This window comes from Macaca thibetana, chromosome 7, assembly GCF_024542745.1.
Source record: "Macaca thibetana thibetana isolate TM-01 chromosome 7, ASM2454274v1, whole genome shotgun sequence".
NCBI lineage: Eukaryota > Metazoa > Chordata > Mammalia > Primates > Cercopithecidae > Macaca > Macaca thibetana.
In genome coordinates, this window is record NC_065584.1 from 152,281,107 (window position 1) to 152,296,312 (window position 15,206).

The 15,206-nt window shown below is 37.3% G+C and overlaps 1 protein-coding gene across 7 annotated transcripts in view; it reads left to right on the forward strand.

Annotated features, from left to right (window-relative positions):
- The window catches only part of MAP2K5 (mitogen-activated protein kinase kinase 5), a 261,654-nt gene that overhangs the window by 142,261 nt on the left and 104,187 nt on the right, over window positions 1-15,206 (forward strand). For all 7 annotated transcript variants that reach the window (XM_050796342.1, XM_050796344.1, XM_050796343.1 and 4 more), the window contains exons 14-16: window positions 161-234; window positions 1,200-1,250; window positions 10,121-10,192. In XM_050796342.1, coding sequence (XP_050652299.1) covers window positions 161-234; window positions 1,200-1,250; window positions 10,121-10,192 — 197 coding nt within the window. The remainder of the gene's footprint in view (window positions 1-160; window positions 235-1,199; window positions 1,251-10,120; window positions 10,193-15,206) is intronic.

Below are 15,206 nucleotides of genomic sequence, written 5' to 3' on the forward strand. Positions count from 1 at the left end.
AGTTAAAAAAAATGCTTTTCATTAAATTTGTGATTTGAATTTCGGATTGAGCAGATGATGTCATTTCTGCAACTTGGTGTGGTGTGCGTGTGTGCTTTTAAAGAACAAACGCTGTAGATATATGGAATTAGTTACATGGCCTTTTCTGGTCCCTTTTTAGATGTGAAGCCCTCCAATATGCTAGTAAACACAAGAGGACAGGTCAAGCTGTGTGATTTTGGAGTTAGCACTCAGGTATGTCCCTTTTCCTCCCAGTATACTCTTTTCTCTGCAACAACCTCTTTATATTTTCATTCTGTTCTCTGGATTGAAAAATCCCCTAGCTGCCAGACAAACAGAAACCCCGCATCTTTTCCTCGGCTGGGAGTGTGTTATTCATTTTTAATCTCTGAGCGAGTTTCCTTCATCAGAATATGATTGTTCATTGTTTAATGACAGTAAAAACTGCTGATATTGTAATTACTACTTACGAATAGCAAACTTCATTGATATGCAGCTTTGATATGAAAGCGTTTTGGCCAGACAAAAGGGAGGGCAGAGTGGGAGCTGTGTCTGGGGAACCCAACTGGCCCACAATAAAAATTAATATTGGGAGCAACAATGGTGGAGGGCCATTACAATGTGCAGCACAAATTTTAATTAATTTCCATTTTGGGCCTCCCCTGAGAAACCCAGTGATAGTGACCCATGAGCGTGCTGTGATGTTGATTTGAATTGCAGCCACCTTTACTCTCAGCCAAACACGAAGACCAAAGCGAAGGTCATCGTTGTATTATGAGTTGTCAAAGTCTGTTATCCCTCCAGCGTATTTAGTGTTCGTTTCATTCTAGTAATGCATGGGGCTTCATTCACATCTTGAGCCATCTGACTAAAAATTGAGTGTGTTCAAATTCTGCTTTAAATTGACTTTTTATATCAGGCGGGTTTGGGGTACTAAAGCGATAAGCATCCTGCTTAAGTGAATTGTTTAAGGTTATCTGCTATAAACTGTAATGCTGTGCTTGTTTAAATTGGAAATCACATTCAAAAGAAAAGAGAGATTTAATCATTTTTAATGCCTTTGTAGATAAATTTGTTCCCTTTTACATAATTTTTAGTTGATTTATACGAATGATGATTGTAGGTTAAATGAGGAATAATTGCCCATTTTATTTCCACATTATCTTTATATTGTTCTAACAGACTGTTTTGTCTCATAGCTGGTGAATTCTATAGCCAAGACGTATGTTGGAACAAATGCTTATATGGCGGTAAGTAAACTTATGCAAAAATAACATTTAAAACCAACATCTTTATCTTTATGTACTTGGTAATGTATAATTCTTGAATTAATTCCACAGCTTTAGCCTAGCAGATCATAAATTACGAAGTCAATCTACTCGTGGTCTGATTTTTAAATCTTTCTAAAAGACATTAGGGTTTTTACAGGAGCTATCAACTTATCTGACTTTGTTGACTTAACTGGTTGGTTCAAGTGTGAAATCGCTGAGTTTTGAAGTTTAATCCTACAGAAAAATTGCACCTTGTAGCATACTGGCCACTTTTCCACATTTCTTATTTAATTAACCCTCAAATATACCCAAATGTCAGTCAATAAAATTGGTTGTTTTTTCTTGAAATATGAACATGCTTTGTCACCTGATCAAAATTAAATTACTGATATAGCCAAATTATATTTATGGATCTCTGAATGTAAGGGTTTAGGGGGCAGTTCTCTATAGAACTTATACCTCTATATTTTGTTTAGTTGTTATTCATGCCTATTGTAAGATTATTTAGTTGCACTGAAATAAACTTACCAACAATAACAAGTAGAAGCATGAGGCTGTTTCAAAGACCAATGTAGACTTGGCTTTTGAGTAAGGGAAGTTATTTGTTTTCATAAATATACTTTAGTTTATACGTTTCCATAATCACCTTGAGAGTCAGAGGGAAAAAAAGAATTAAACAGGAAACTTATCTAGTATTATTTTTGGAGCAAAGTTTTGTCTTCCTGTAACAACTGAAAGATAATTTTTTATAATGAAAGCTCTAAATTTATTTAGGTAGTCCCTTTCATCTCTAATAGTCTTCATTAATGTATCATGAAATTAAATGATGTTAGTATGGATAAAACTGTGGGTCTTATTCTCAGTATTCTGTGTTTATATATTATCTTGATTAAAGATTTAGGGATGGAACCTTGTTCTAAACCTAATTCTAAACCTAAACCTTATTCCCAGAACAATACAAAACTTTTTTTTTTCATTCAGATACCAGAATAGCTCATTTTTGTCTTGCATGGTTTTTAAAGAAAGTTCATACTTTCTTGTTTAAGTGTAATAATAGGAAAAACAAAAAATTAACCTCTGAAGTCATCATATCTGTTTTTATAAAACGTAATCACCTTACTTCCTCTACCAAGTTAGATGAGATTGGTGAGCCACGTTTATAGCCTTACTGAATGCTAAGGTTTAAGTCTTTGAAAGAATATGAAACACTGTAATTTTTAAAAAGTGGGGGGACATGACTGTAAATGAAACAATTGCTCAACTAACCAGCATGTTCTTAGTAGCTTTAAATTCCTCTGATAATTAAATTGCATTATATTTTAATGTACAAATCCAGATTACAGTTGTCTTTCCCAGGTGTACATTAAAGAAATTAGTTTTTTATTTTTGTTTATGGGTGAATGTGATGCATCCATCTGTTAACTGAAAATATGAGGTTTAAAATTATGAAACGTTAGCTCAGATTGACAAAACTAAAATTGCTTTGCTTCTTAGGTGAGTGAATTCTAGTCGTCAGCTTTGTAGTTCAAGCTATAAAAAGCATAAGATACCTAGAAAAGGAGCAATGATAGCTTGAGAGTGAGCACTTTGCTCAGTTCAGTAGGAGGCTCTTATTGGCCAAGGCCAAGTACTTACCTACATGGTGTGAGGTTGGGGAAGGGGGGGAGGTGGAAATAACCTATATTATTATAGTACATGTATTAGTCCCTACATTTTATCTGTTGAGAGTCTCTTGAGAGAAAGGAACTGAGCCTTTTTTTTTTTTTTTTTTTTTTTTTTTAAAACCACAACTGGTTCTCGTTTTAGCTGGTATATTTTATAATTTTGAGTTCTACATAAGTCCTATGCCAAATATCCATGAACTACAGTTCTCAGGCCAAATTCAGTTTACTGGAACAATGTATTAATCACTCTTCTAAGCTCTTACGGCCTATTTTTGTAAATAAAGTTTTATTGGAACATGTCCACACCCATTTGCTTATATATTATGCATGGCCACTTTAGCACTGCAGTGGCAGAGTTGAGTAGTTGTGACAGTTGCAACAGAAAGTATATGGCTCATAGCATGAAAAATATTTACTAGCTGACCCTTTCCCGAAAAAGTTTGCCAGCCCCTGATCTATGCCAGTGAAAGCTGTATCTGAAACTGAGAGCACCTTCAATAATCAACCAGCATTTACTGAGCATCTTCTGTGCCGTCAGTCAGGTACAGTGGAACCATTGTATAATCTAGATAAGACTTGGATGAAACAGGCAACATATTATATGTAGCAGCATTATGTGTGACATAATAAAGACTTAAGTTGTACCAAACATACATTTAGAAAATAAGACGGCCTGGGCACAATGGCTCATGCCTGTAATCCCAACACTTTGGGAGGCCAAGGCGGGTGGATCACCTGAGGTCAGGAGTTTGAGACCAGCCTGACCAACATGGAGAAACCCCGTCTCTACTAAAAATACAAAAAATTAGCTGGGTGTGGTGGTGCATGTCTGTAATCCCAGCTGCTCGGGAGGCTGAGGCAGGAGAATCACTTGAACCTGGGAGACGGAGGTTGTGGTGAGCTGAGATCGCACCATTGCACTCCAGCCTGGGCAACAACAGTGAAACTCCGTCTCAAAAATAAAAAAGAAAAGAAAATGAGATAGACGGTGTACGAATTTGATGATTCAAACAGTATGTGAAAAGGGTGCTTGCACAAGAGAAAGATCACTGTGAATGGATGAGCAAAGACTCAGAAATAGAAGGCATGGGGCAGGGTGAAGAAATGGGGAAGAGGACAAATAAAAAATTGCAGGAATACGTAATTAGAAGTCACTTGATACCCTCATTTTACGTATTTCCCTCACTTTATATTCGTGCATACTTCTGTACAGTGATAATAACATCAGTAATAATAGCTTACATTTAAGTAGCTTTATGTGCCAATCACTCTTCTCACATATATTAACTTTTAAATGCTCACAACACTATGACATAGGTACCTCACACAGTGCCAGACGAGTGAATTAGTTCATGAAAGCTGCATTCCAAAAGTGTCTTGTTCACTAATTATAAGCACAACATTTAACTTTTCATATTACGAATATATTTAACTTTTCATATTATGAATCTTGCTTGTGTTTCAAGGTATAGACAGGCCAAAATTACTTAAATACAGCCAGCTAGGCTACTCAAATATTAAAAAGAAAATATATCAGAATGAAATAGCCCTGCATATGTGAATAATCTCACTTTATTCTGTAATCGGAAGTATAAGATATAGGAAAGATAATTAGGAAAAGGACAGGGAAGCTTTTGTAACATCATTAGTCATTTAGAAAAACCAAGTATGGGCACATTAAGCAATGTACTTATAGGAGACTTGAAAAGTCATGTTGATCCAACCTCGCCATTGACCAGTGAGGAGACTGACCTGGAAAAGTGAATTGTCATGCTCAAGGACATACTGTTTTTTTAGGGGCAGATAATTAATAGGTTCAATAGATACCTTCATCAGAAGCATGAAAGATTTTCAACCACATTTTAAAAGGATTTTATCCATAAGGTTTATAAAAGGGGTCTAGAAGCTTGGAGCTTATATTAAATTAACAATTTTTCAGAAATTCTTTATTTTTTTTTTTCTTGAGATGGAGTCTTACTCTGTCCCCCAGGCTAGAGTGCAGTGGCATGATTGCAGCTCACCACAACCTCTGTCTTCTGGGTTCAAGCGATTCTCCTTCCTCAGCCTCCTGAGTAGCTGGGATTACAGGTGTGCAGCACCACGCCTAGCTAATTTTTGTATTTTTAGTGGAGATGGGGTTTCACCATGTTGGCCAGACTGGTCTCAAACTCCAGGTCTCAAGTGATCCACCCTCCTTGGCTTCCCAAAGTGCTGGGCTTACAGGTGTGCGTCACCACACTCGGCCCAGCAATTCTAATTACTAAAAATTTTATTATGTTTTTAAGATAGAAGTTCCTAAAACTTTAACTATTCAGTCTTTCTGGCTTACTATCATTTTAAAAATCAAATATAAAAATTGACACTATTGCTATCATTAACTGAAGTTTTAAAATGAAAAAATCTTACTCAAATACTTGGCCCTTGGGATCAGAAAGTCAATCTAAATAACCATTCCTATCTCCAGAATGTTTTTTTCTGCCCAAGCTATTCCAATTCTTGGAAATTGTCTTTGCTTGGAATAAAACCCATACACATTGCATGATCCAACTCAATGGCTATGCTCATGCGGTGGTAGTAATAGTAGTGGTGGTGACTGGAAGGATACTTGGAATAACACCCATATACATTGCGTGACCCAACTCAATGGCTATGCTCATGCAGTGGTAGCAATGGTAGTGGTGGTGACTGGGAGGAGGCTAGCATTAACTGGGCATTCCCATGTGGTGTGTACTGAAGCACATTACAGGATTCATTCAGTCTTCACACAACCCCAGGAGGTATACGTATTACTGCTATTATTTATTATTACTGTCTTCATTTTACAGATGAGGAAACCAAAGGTCAAAATATCTTTAACCCAAGATCTCAGAGTTGGCACATAGTAAAAGGCAATTTAATTAGGACATCAGCTTCTAGTTTCTGCTAATAGCAGACTAAATTATTTAGATCAACTCTTCTGTTTAAATGTGCTAGCTAAGTTTTTGTTTGTTTGTTTGTTTGTTTGTTTTAAACCATCTCAAATGCACCGAAGAGCTGAAAAGACAGTGGGCTACTCCCAGCACAATTTTTGAATGAAATCCTACCACAGAGAGGAAAGTAGAATGGGATCCCCATCACTGCTTATTCCTGAGGGCATTTGCCTGAATCACAGTTAGGCGAGAGGGTCAGCGGCCAAGCTTCAGAGCCCACCTAAGTCAGAAGGTCTCAGAGAAGATCTCCTCTGTTCCCTGCTAGAAGCCTAAATGGGTAACCTCAGTGTAAGGGTAAACTAGATCTAAAACTGCTCCTCTTCCCCCAGTCCCAGGAAACTGAAGAAGAGGCATCTGGAACTAAGCAGAGAAGCAGAAGAAACAGGAAAAGTGGAAAAAGTTGTGACCATAGCCTAGCCCTGGTATAGATTTGCACCCTGGGTATATGCATACATGTCCTAGGTTGGACAAGGCACTTCACACTGAGAAGTGGTTTGAGGTGGTCTCCACCTTAGGCCTCAGAGAACCTCTCCATAGTTTTTCTTTCAAGGGGAAAAACTAGCAAGCAAAGAGAACCGGGCACACAAGACAGCAAAGCCACCTGAAGGTCAGCAGGAATAGCAGGCAGCAGAAACATTTGCATACAGACTTAAGATCACACATTTTTAAAGTGACATAGCAGATTTTTAAAGTTCTAAACAAAACTTCTAGATTAAAATTTAAAACTCACTGTATTTGACAACATATTGGACACAGCAGAAGAGAGAATTGGTGAACTGGAAGATAGATCTGAATTCAAGCAGTCTAACTTCAGAGTCCTGTTTAACCAGTGTTCTGTTTGCCTACACAAGGATCTTGCCAATGTTAAAAAAAAAAAAGAAAAAAGAAAAAAATCCTTACCACTTGTGATACATATTTTGACTATATGCTAGCCTGAAGTTTTCATGCCTACTTTGTTAATTTTCTATGTAGCCTGAGTCTGAACAGAAATTCATTTTTTGGAAGAGATAAGGGATATACCTTGAGATCTTCCTGCTTTTGACAAATCTTGTTGTAAATGGACGGTTCTGGAATTAGTTAACTACATGTGAATTCTTGTCAAGGCTGAGTCACAGAGGGCATCTGGAGGGAGTATAGTGTGGGTGCCAGAAGGACTGCCCTTTAAGATCCTCTCTAAATTCTACTTATTACTCTTTACTGGTCTTATTAAGAATAGGTCACAGTTTTTTTTTGTTTCATTTTGTTTGCTTGTCACTTAAACCTCACTGCAAAGATATTTTAGACAAGAGTCATGTTTTTCCTATTATTTAGCTTTTCACACTAATGACAGCTGTCATGTGAGAGAGTAACCTCAGTTTTAACTTTTTAACTGCTAAATATCCATCACCGATATTCTGTCAACAACATGGTACCTGGTAGTTGGTTTTGTTTTGTTTTGTTTTTCAGGGGAGAGGACAGGGCAGGCCACCTTGGCTTCAAGTGTGAGAACAGCTTTGAATTGTGCAGCCTCGGGCCATCAAATCCTGGCTCCATAAATTCAGAATATTTTGGTGCTCATCTTGTGTCTAAATCACTTCCAGGGACCTGGGCACATTTTCCAGTCCCTATCCACCTTAAGAGTTGTTTAGGATAGACACGTGGAGCTTGCTGTTGGCTTTTGCTGAACATTTTTGCTCAAACACTGCATCACAGCAGTAATCTTGTTTCATTAGCTTATTGAAAGAATAATTTCCCCAACAAGAGGTCATCAGAATCTGACCCTTAAAAGAGTTCTCTTATTTGCCATCTAGTATCTGTGAACATTATCACTTTTTCTATTTTTTCTTTTTAAATTTAATTTAATTTTTCTATGCTTTATTATCAGCTTACAGTTTGCATTTGTTTTGATAGTTCAGTGGGCAAATGTAATGAGTGTGTTTAACCTCCTTGTTGATCCTGCCCAAATATTTTGTATGTGGGTTCCACTTTTCTGTGTGTGTGTGTGTTTTCTGTATTCTGGATGAAATGCTTGGTACCTGTCAATCAGTAGAATGAAGAAATGGAGAGAGGAAGGAAAAAAGGTCAGGGCAACATTTAGTTATTTCTTTAATAATTCTAGAGGATTTTAGGATTTTCATGTTTGTTAGAAGTTCTTGACAGACATGAATAGCAATGTATGAGGAAGTTATATTAAAACTCTCTAAGGAACTTATTTGTTCATACAGTAAACATGTATTACATCCCTTCAGTCAGTGTGCATTGACTGCATATCTGTTATGTGTCCGGCAAGGTACTAGGTATGTCTGCCTGGTACACTCTTTGCCTCTTAGGAAAAACGAACTAGAAAACAGATGATTTTATAACACAGTGTGATAAATAATAAGATATGAACAGCATTTTAATGAAGTACAGAAGCAGGAATTTATAATTCTGCTGTAGGAGTAGAGAAAGGTTTCACCCTCAAACAGGATCTGTGTGAGACATGGTCATTAAGCAGAGAAGAGGAAAGCAGGGAGATCTGAAAGGTCATTGTCTCTCCAGGGAACATGGAAGTATTTAGTGACTGGAGCTAAGTGTACCAAAGAATCACCCAGAGAAATTATTTTTTTAAGTGAGGATCTCTAGCCCCATCCCCAGAGATTCTGATTCTGGAGGTTCATTTGTATTAATAGTAAGCACCTCAGGCCGTTCTGTGATGGCTGCTCCAAAGACTGCACATTGAGAAATACTGACCAACTCAAGGCTGTGCTTGGCTCTTCTGACTTCTAGTTGTGGGGTCATTTTGACTCACTGGAAAGACCTCTAATTTTGCAGTCAGACACAACTGGCTTTGAATCCTTGCTCCTGGACTGTGCATTTAATACTAACCCATAGCTCTAGACTTGAACATGTCACTAACTAAGCCTCAGTTTTTACATTTGTAAATTGAGGGCAATAATACCTACTTTTGCAGAATCATTATGAAGTAGAAGACACAAAGTACCTAGCCCAGTGTCTGACACTAGTAAGTGGTCATTAAATGATAACTATTACTATCTTTCTTGTATAGTGGATACAGCACCCATAATGGTTAGTAAAGTAAACTAAACTTCTCTGTGCCTCATTTTCCTCATTTGTTAATTGGGGATGATAAAATAGTACCAATGTTACATGGATGTTTGTGAATCTGAAATGAGATATGCGTGAAAAACACTAAAACAAGGCCTGGTGTACAGAAATTCTTTAATAAATGCACACATAATTTTGTTGATGATAGTAATGATGGTGACAATAATGTTATTCCTGTAGCTGGCTAGCCAGTTCCGTATGAATACATCCTGGTATCTATTTAATTGGATATTGGGGTGTAAGTTATGATCTCAGCCTTGCCATGATTAGCCTGTAACCTTTAGCAATCATTCCACCTTTGTGAAACCTGTTTCTCTTATTCATTTGTTCATGTGTTCATTCCAAAGCCTTCTATGAAGTACTGTACTGAATGCTAAATCCTAGAGGGATAGATAGCTCAGGAAGCATCCACTCAGTATGAAATTATTCCTTTTGAACTAGAGTGTTTATGTAGCCTTTTTTAGACCAGGTATTTGCTATACATCTTGCGTGGAGGACCCAGAGTCCCAAATGGACCTTTCAAACTGTTCCTTGGTTCATATACAAAGAAACTCTGATCAGTGGAATGAAATGTTGAACAGTAGATGAATCTGGGTAAAGGAAATAGGAATGTGCTTTGCTCTGATCTCGTTTTTTCAAATTTCCTGTAAGTTTAAAGTTATTTCCAAATAAAAAATTAAAAGAAACCCTACTGTTCCAGACCCATGTATCAAAATGCAAATAAGTAATAATATCATATAATGTTGTATAATTTGTTACTCTACAATGAAGATCACTGGATTTGGAGGGAGAGGATCTGGATTCAAATCTCAGCTCATTCACTACTTAGGACCTTGCCTAAATTACCTCACTACTCTGAGCCTCCATTTTCTTCATCTGTGAAATGACTTCCAAAGTCTTCCTCACAGGGACTTGGAGAGGATTCAATAAGAATATATCTATATATAATTTCTATAGATTTTATACTATATGCACAAATACTTATATACACACATGTAAAATTGTTCTGTCATCTGTAAAATGCTATGCAGATGTTGGTGGCTCCTCACCTTAGCTGAGCTCATTTTGGTGTATGTGTTTTCCTGAGTAGCATCCGTGAACTCACAAGCTCCCTTCTGATTCCTTGCAGCCTGAAAGGATTTCAGGGGAGCAGTATGGAATTCATTCCGATGTCTGGAGCTTAGGAATCTCTTTTATGGAGGTATGTTTTTTGCACATAGACGCTTCCTTGCATATCTGTACTAATATATTCAATCAGGAAAAGTGAAGATTTTGAAAGAATAAGCTAAAATAAACCTTCAGCATGTTATATAGATGTACACACAGAGTTTGACCATAAAGTCTTTGATTCCTTGTGTGGCTTGTGAACTGACTCTGGAGGTTATTTTAAAGCACTATTTATTACAGATCACCTGTGTAAGACCTGCCTGGAGTCTTTGTTAAAAATACAGATTCTTCGACCCTATTCAAACCAATTAAATCCAAACCTCTAAGAATCTGCATGGTTAATCTCTTCCCTGGGTGATTTTTATACACACTAAATCTGGAGAACCTGTGTTCTAAAAGAGGGATTCCAGAAAAATTCGGTGTCCTGTTGGAATGCATATGTAACTTCCAAAGGTGATTAGTTTAAAAGGTACAGCCCTACTCATTTAGATATGTAAGTTATATATGTTTGTTTTAAAAGAAAAAAAAAATCACCTCATTCCAGTATAGTCATATCAGATCTGTATGTGGGTTAAGGGGTGGTGTGATATGATGGACAGGGAGGGGGGAAGAGGATGTATGTATTTAGGACAATTGCAATATCTACTCTTTATAGCTGTATTTAGAATGGACTTTATGTTAGTGTTCCAGATGTAGCTCCATTAGAACTCTATGCTATGATTTTTTAATAAAATGACCATTGATCTACAAGAAAATGCATATAACTTAGAAGGACATGTGGATCAGTTTGAATTATGGTAGTATAGAACCTGTATACTGACCAGTGCTTCAAAAATTCTCATTTAAATTGATTCAAATAAAGAAGGACTCTTCTTTTCTTTTCTTTTCTTTTATTATACTTTATGTTCTAGGGTACATGTGCACAACGTGCAGGTTTGTTACATATGTATACATGTGCCATGTTGGTGTGCTGCACCCATTAACTCATCATTTACATTAGGTGTCTCCCCTAATGCTATCCCTCTCCCCTCCCCCAACCCCACAACAGGCTGCGGTGTGTGATGTTCCCCATCCTGTGTCCAGGTGTTCTCATTGTTAAATTCCCACCTATGAATGAGAACATGCGGTGTTTGGTTTCCTGTTCTTGTGATAGTTTGCTGAGAATGATGGTTTCCAGCTGCATCAATGTCCCTACCAAGGACATGAACTCATCCTGTTTTATGGCTGCATAATATTCCATGGTGTATATGTGCCACATTTTCTTAATCCAGTCTATCATTGATGGACATTTGAGTTGGTTCCAAGTCTTTGCTATTGTGAATAGTGCCACAATAAACATACATGTGCGTGTGTCTTTAAAGCAGCATCATTTATAATCCTTTGGGTATATCCCCAGTAATGGGATGGCTGGGTCAAATGATATTTCTAGTTCTAGATCCTTGAAGAATCACCACACTGTCTTCCACAATGGTTGAACTAGTTTACAGTCCCACCAACAGTGTAAAAGTGTTCCTATTTCTCCACATCCTCTCCAGCACCTGTTGTTTCCTGACTTTTTAATGATCACCATTCTAACTGGTGTGAGATGGTATCTCATTGTGCTTTTGATTTGCATTTCTCTGATGGCTAGTGATGATGAGCATTTTTTCATGTGTCTGTTGGCTGCATAAATGTCTTCTTTTGAGAAGTGTCTGTTCATATCCTTTGCCCACTTTTTGATGGGATTGTTTGTTTTTTTTTCTTGTAAATTTGTTTGAGTTCTTTGTAGGTTGTGGATATTAGCCCTTTGTCAGATGGGTAGATTGCAAAAATTTTCTCCCATTCTGTAGGTTGCCTGTTCACTCTGATGGTAGTTTCTTTTGCTGTGCAAAAGCTCTTTAGTTTAATCAGATCCCATTTGTCAATTTTGGCTTTTGTCACCATTGATTGCTTTTGGTGTTTTAGACATGAAGTCCTTGCCCATACCTATGTCTTGAATGGTATTGCGTAGGTTTTCTTCTAGGGGTTTTATGGTTTTAGGTCTAACATTTAGGTCTCTAATCCATCTTGAATTAATTTTTGTATAAGGTGTAAGGAAGGGATCCAGTTTCAGCTTTCTACTTATGGCTAGCCAGTTTTCCCAGCCCCAGTTATTAAATAGGGAATCCTTTCCCCGTTTCTTGTTTTTGTCAGGTTTGTCAAAGATCAGATGGTTGTACATGTGTGGTATTATTTCTGAGGGCTCTGTTCTGTTCCATTGGTCTATATCTCTGTTTTGGTACCAGTACCATGCTGTTTTGGTTACTGTAGCCTTGTCGTATAGTCTGAAGTCAGGTAGCGTTGATGCCTCCAGCTTTGTTCTTTTGGCTTAGGATTGTCTTGGCAATGCGGGGTCTTTTTTGGTTCCATATGAACTTTAAAGTAGTTTTTTTCCAATTCTGTGAAGAAGGTCATTGGTAGATTAATGGGGATGGCATTGAATCTATAAATTACTTTGGGCAGTACGGCCATTTTCACGATATTGATTCTTCCTATCCATGAGCATGGAATATGCTTCCATTTGTTTGTGTCCTCTTTTATTTCATTGAGCAGTGGTTTGTAGTTCTCCTTGAAGAGGTCCTTCACATCCCTTGTAAGTTAGATTTCTAGGTATTTTATTCTCTTTGAAGCAATTGTGAATGGGAGTTCACTCATGATTTGGCTCTGTTTGTCTGTTATTGATGTATAAGAATGCTTGTGATTTTTGCACATTGATTTTGTATCCTGAGACTTTGCTGAAGTTGCTTATCAGCTTAAGGAGATTTTGGGCTGAGACGATGGGGTTTTCTAAATATACAATCATGTCATCTGCAAACAGGGACAATTTGACTTCCTCTTTTTCTAATTGAATACCCTTTATTTCTTTCTCTTACCTGATTGCCCTAGCCAGAACTTCCAACACTATGTTGAATAGGAGTGGTGAGAGAGGGCATCCCTGTCTTATGCCAGTTTTCAAGGGAAATGCTTCCAGTTTTTGCCCATTCAGTATGATATTGGCTGTGGGTTTGTCATAAATAGCTCTTATGATTTTGAGATATGTTCCATCAATACCGAATTTATTGGGAGTTTTTAGCATGAAGGGCTGTTGAATTTTGTCAAAGGCCTTTTCTGCATCTGTTGAGATAATCGTGGTTTTTGTCTTTGGTTCTGTTTATATGGTGGATTACGTTTATTGATTTGCATATATTAAACCAGCCTTGCATCCCAAGGATGAAGCCCACTTGATCATGGTGGATAAGCTTTTTGATGTGCTGCTGGATTCGGTTTACCAGTATTTTATTGAGGATTTTTGCATCAATGTTCATCAGGGATATTGGTCTAAAATTCTCTTTTTTTGTTGTATCTCTGCCAGGCTTTGGTATCAGGATGACGTTGGCCTCATAAAATGAGTTAGGGAGGATTCCCTCTTTTTCTATTGATTGGAATAGTTTCAGAAGGAACAGTACCAGCTCCTTCTTGTACCTCTGGTAGAGTTGGCTGTGAATCCGTCTGGTCCTGGACTTTTCTTGGTTGGTAGGCTATTAATTATTGCCTCAATTTCAGTCCCTGTTATTGGTCTATTCGGGGATTCAACTTCTTCCTGGTTTAGTCTTGGGAGAGTGTATGTGTCCAGGAATTTATCCATTTCTTCTAGGTTTTTTAGTTTATTTGCGTAGAGGTGTTTATAGTATTCTCCGATGGTAGTTTGTATTTCTGTGGAGTCGGTGGTAATATCCCCTTTATCATTTTTTATTGCGTCTATTTAATTCTTCTCTCTTTTCTTTATTAGTCTTGCTAGCGGTCTATCAATTTTGTTGATCTTTTCAAAAACCAACTCCTGGATTCGTTGATTTTTTTAAAGGGTTTTTTGTATCTCTATCTCCTTCAGTTCTGCTCTGATCTTAGTTATTTCTTGCCATCTGCTAGCTTTTGAATGTGTTTGCTCTTGCTTCTCTAGTTCTTTTAATTATGATGTTAAGGTGTCGATTTTAGATCTTTTCAGCTTTCTCTTGTGGGCATTTGGTGCTATAAATTTCCCTCTACGCACTGCTTTAAATGTGTCCCAGAGATTCTGGTATGTTGTATCTTTGTTCTCATTGGTTTCAAAGAACATCTTTATTTCTGCCTTCATTTCGTTATGTACCCAGTAGTCATTCAGGAGCAGGTTGTTTAGTTTCCATGTAGTTGAGCGGTTTTGAGGGAGTTTCTTAATCCTGAGTTCTAGTTTGATTGCACTGTGGTCTGAGAGACAGTTTGTTATAATTTCTGTTACTTTACATTTGCTGAGGAGTGCTTTACTTCCAACTGTGTGGTCAGTTTTGGAATAAGTACAGTGTAGTGCTGAGACGAATGTATATTCTGTTGATTTGGGGTGGAGTCTTTTTTTTCTTAGTAGAGATAGGGTCTTGCCATATTGTCCAGGGTGGTCTTGAACTCTTGGGCTCAAGTTCCTCCTGCCTTGACTTCCCAAAGTGCTGGGATTACAGGCGGGAACCACTGTGCCCAGCCAGGACTTTTTCTAATAGAAAAGTAGAAAGGACTCTTTAAATAATATCATAGATAGAGTTGCAATCATGATTTTATAACCTTTTTTTTTTTTTAGTCAAATACTTTTTCTGTGAGTTTTGTGATGCATGAATGCAATTGTATTTGTAAGGAAATAATCTTCAAACTCAATTCACCTGCACAGTAGAAAGAAAGCAAAAATAAAGTATGGAACGTTTATTAAATCATATTCTTCTGCTTCTTCTTAAAAGGCAATCTAAGAGGAAATACAATATGTATGCATCCTCTGAGAAGTTAGCGATAATGGTGGTCACATCTCAGAGCTGAGTCTCCCAAGAGAATCCTCAAAGGCCTATTCTATTATCCCGTTTTAGGGAAAACTAGTGTTTTTGATTTGTGGAACTCAGGATTGCTGTTATACAATTTCCTTTTGCATATTTTAAATTGTTATTATTTATTTTATAAGTGACTGGATATAGTGTAAGACAGTTGAGAAGTGACATGGTGTAGAGATAAAAATCCTAGATTGGGAATGAAAGACCTGG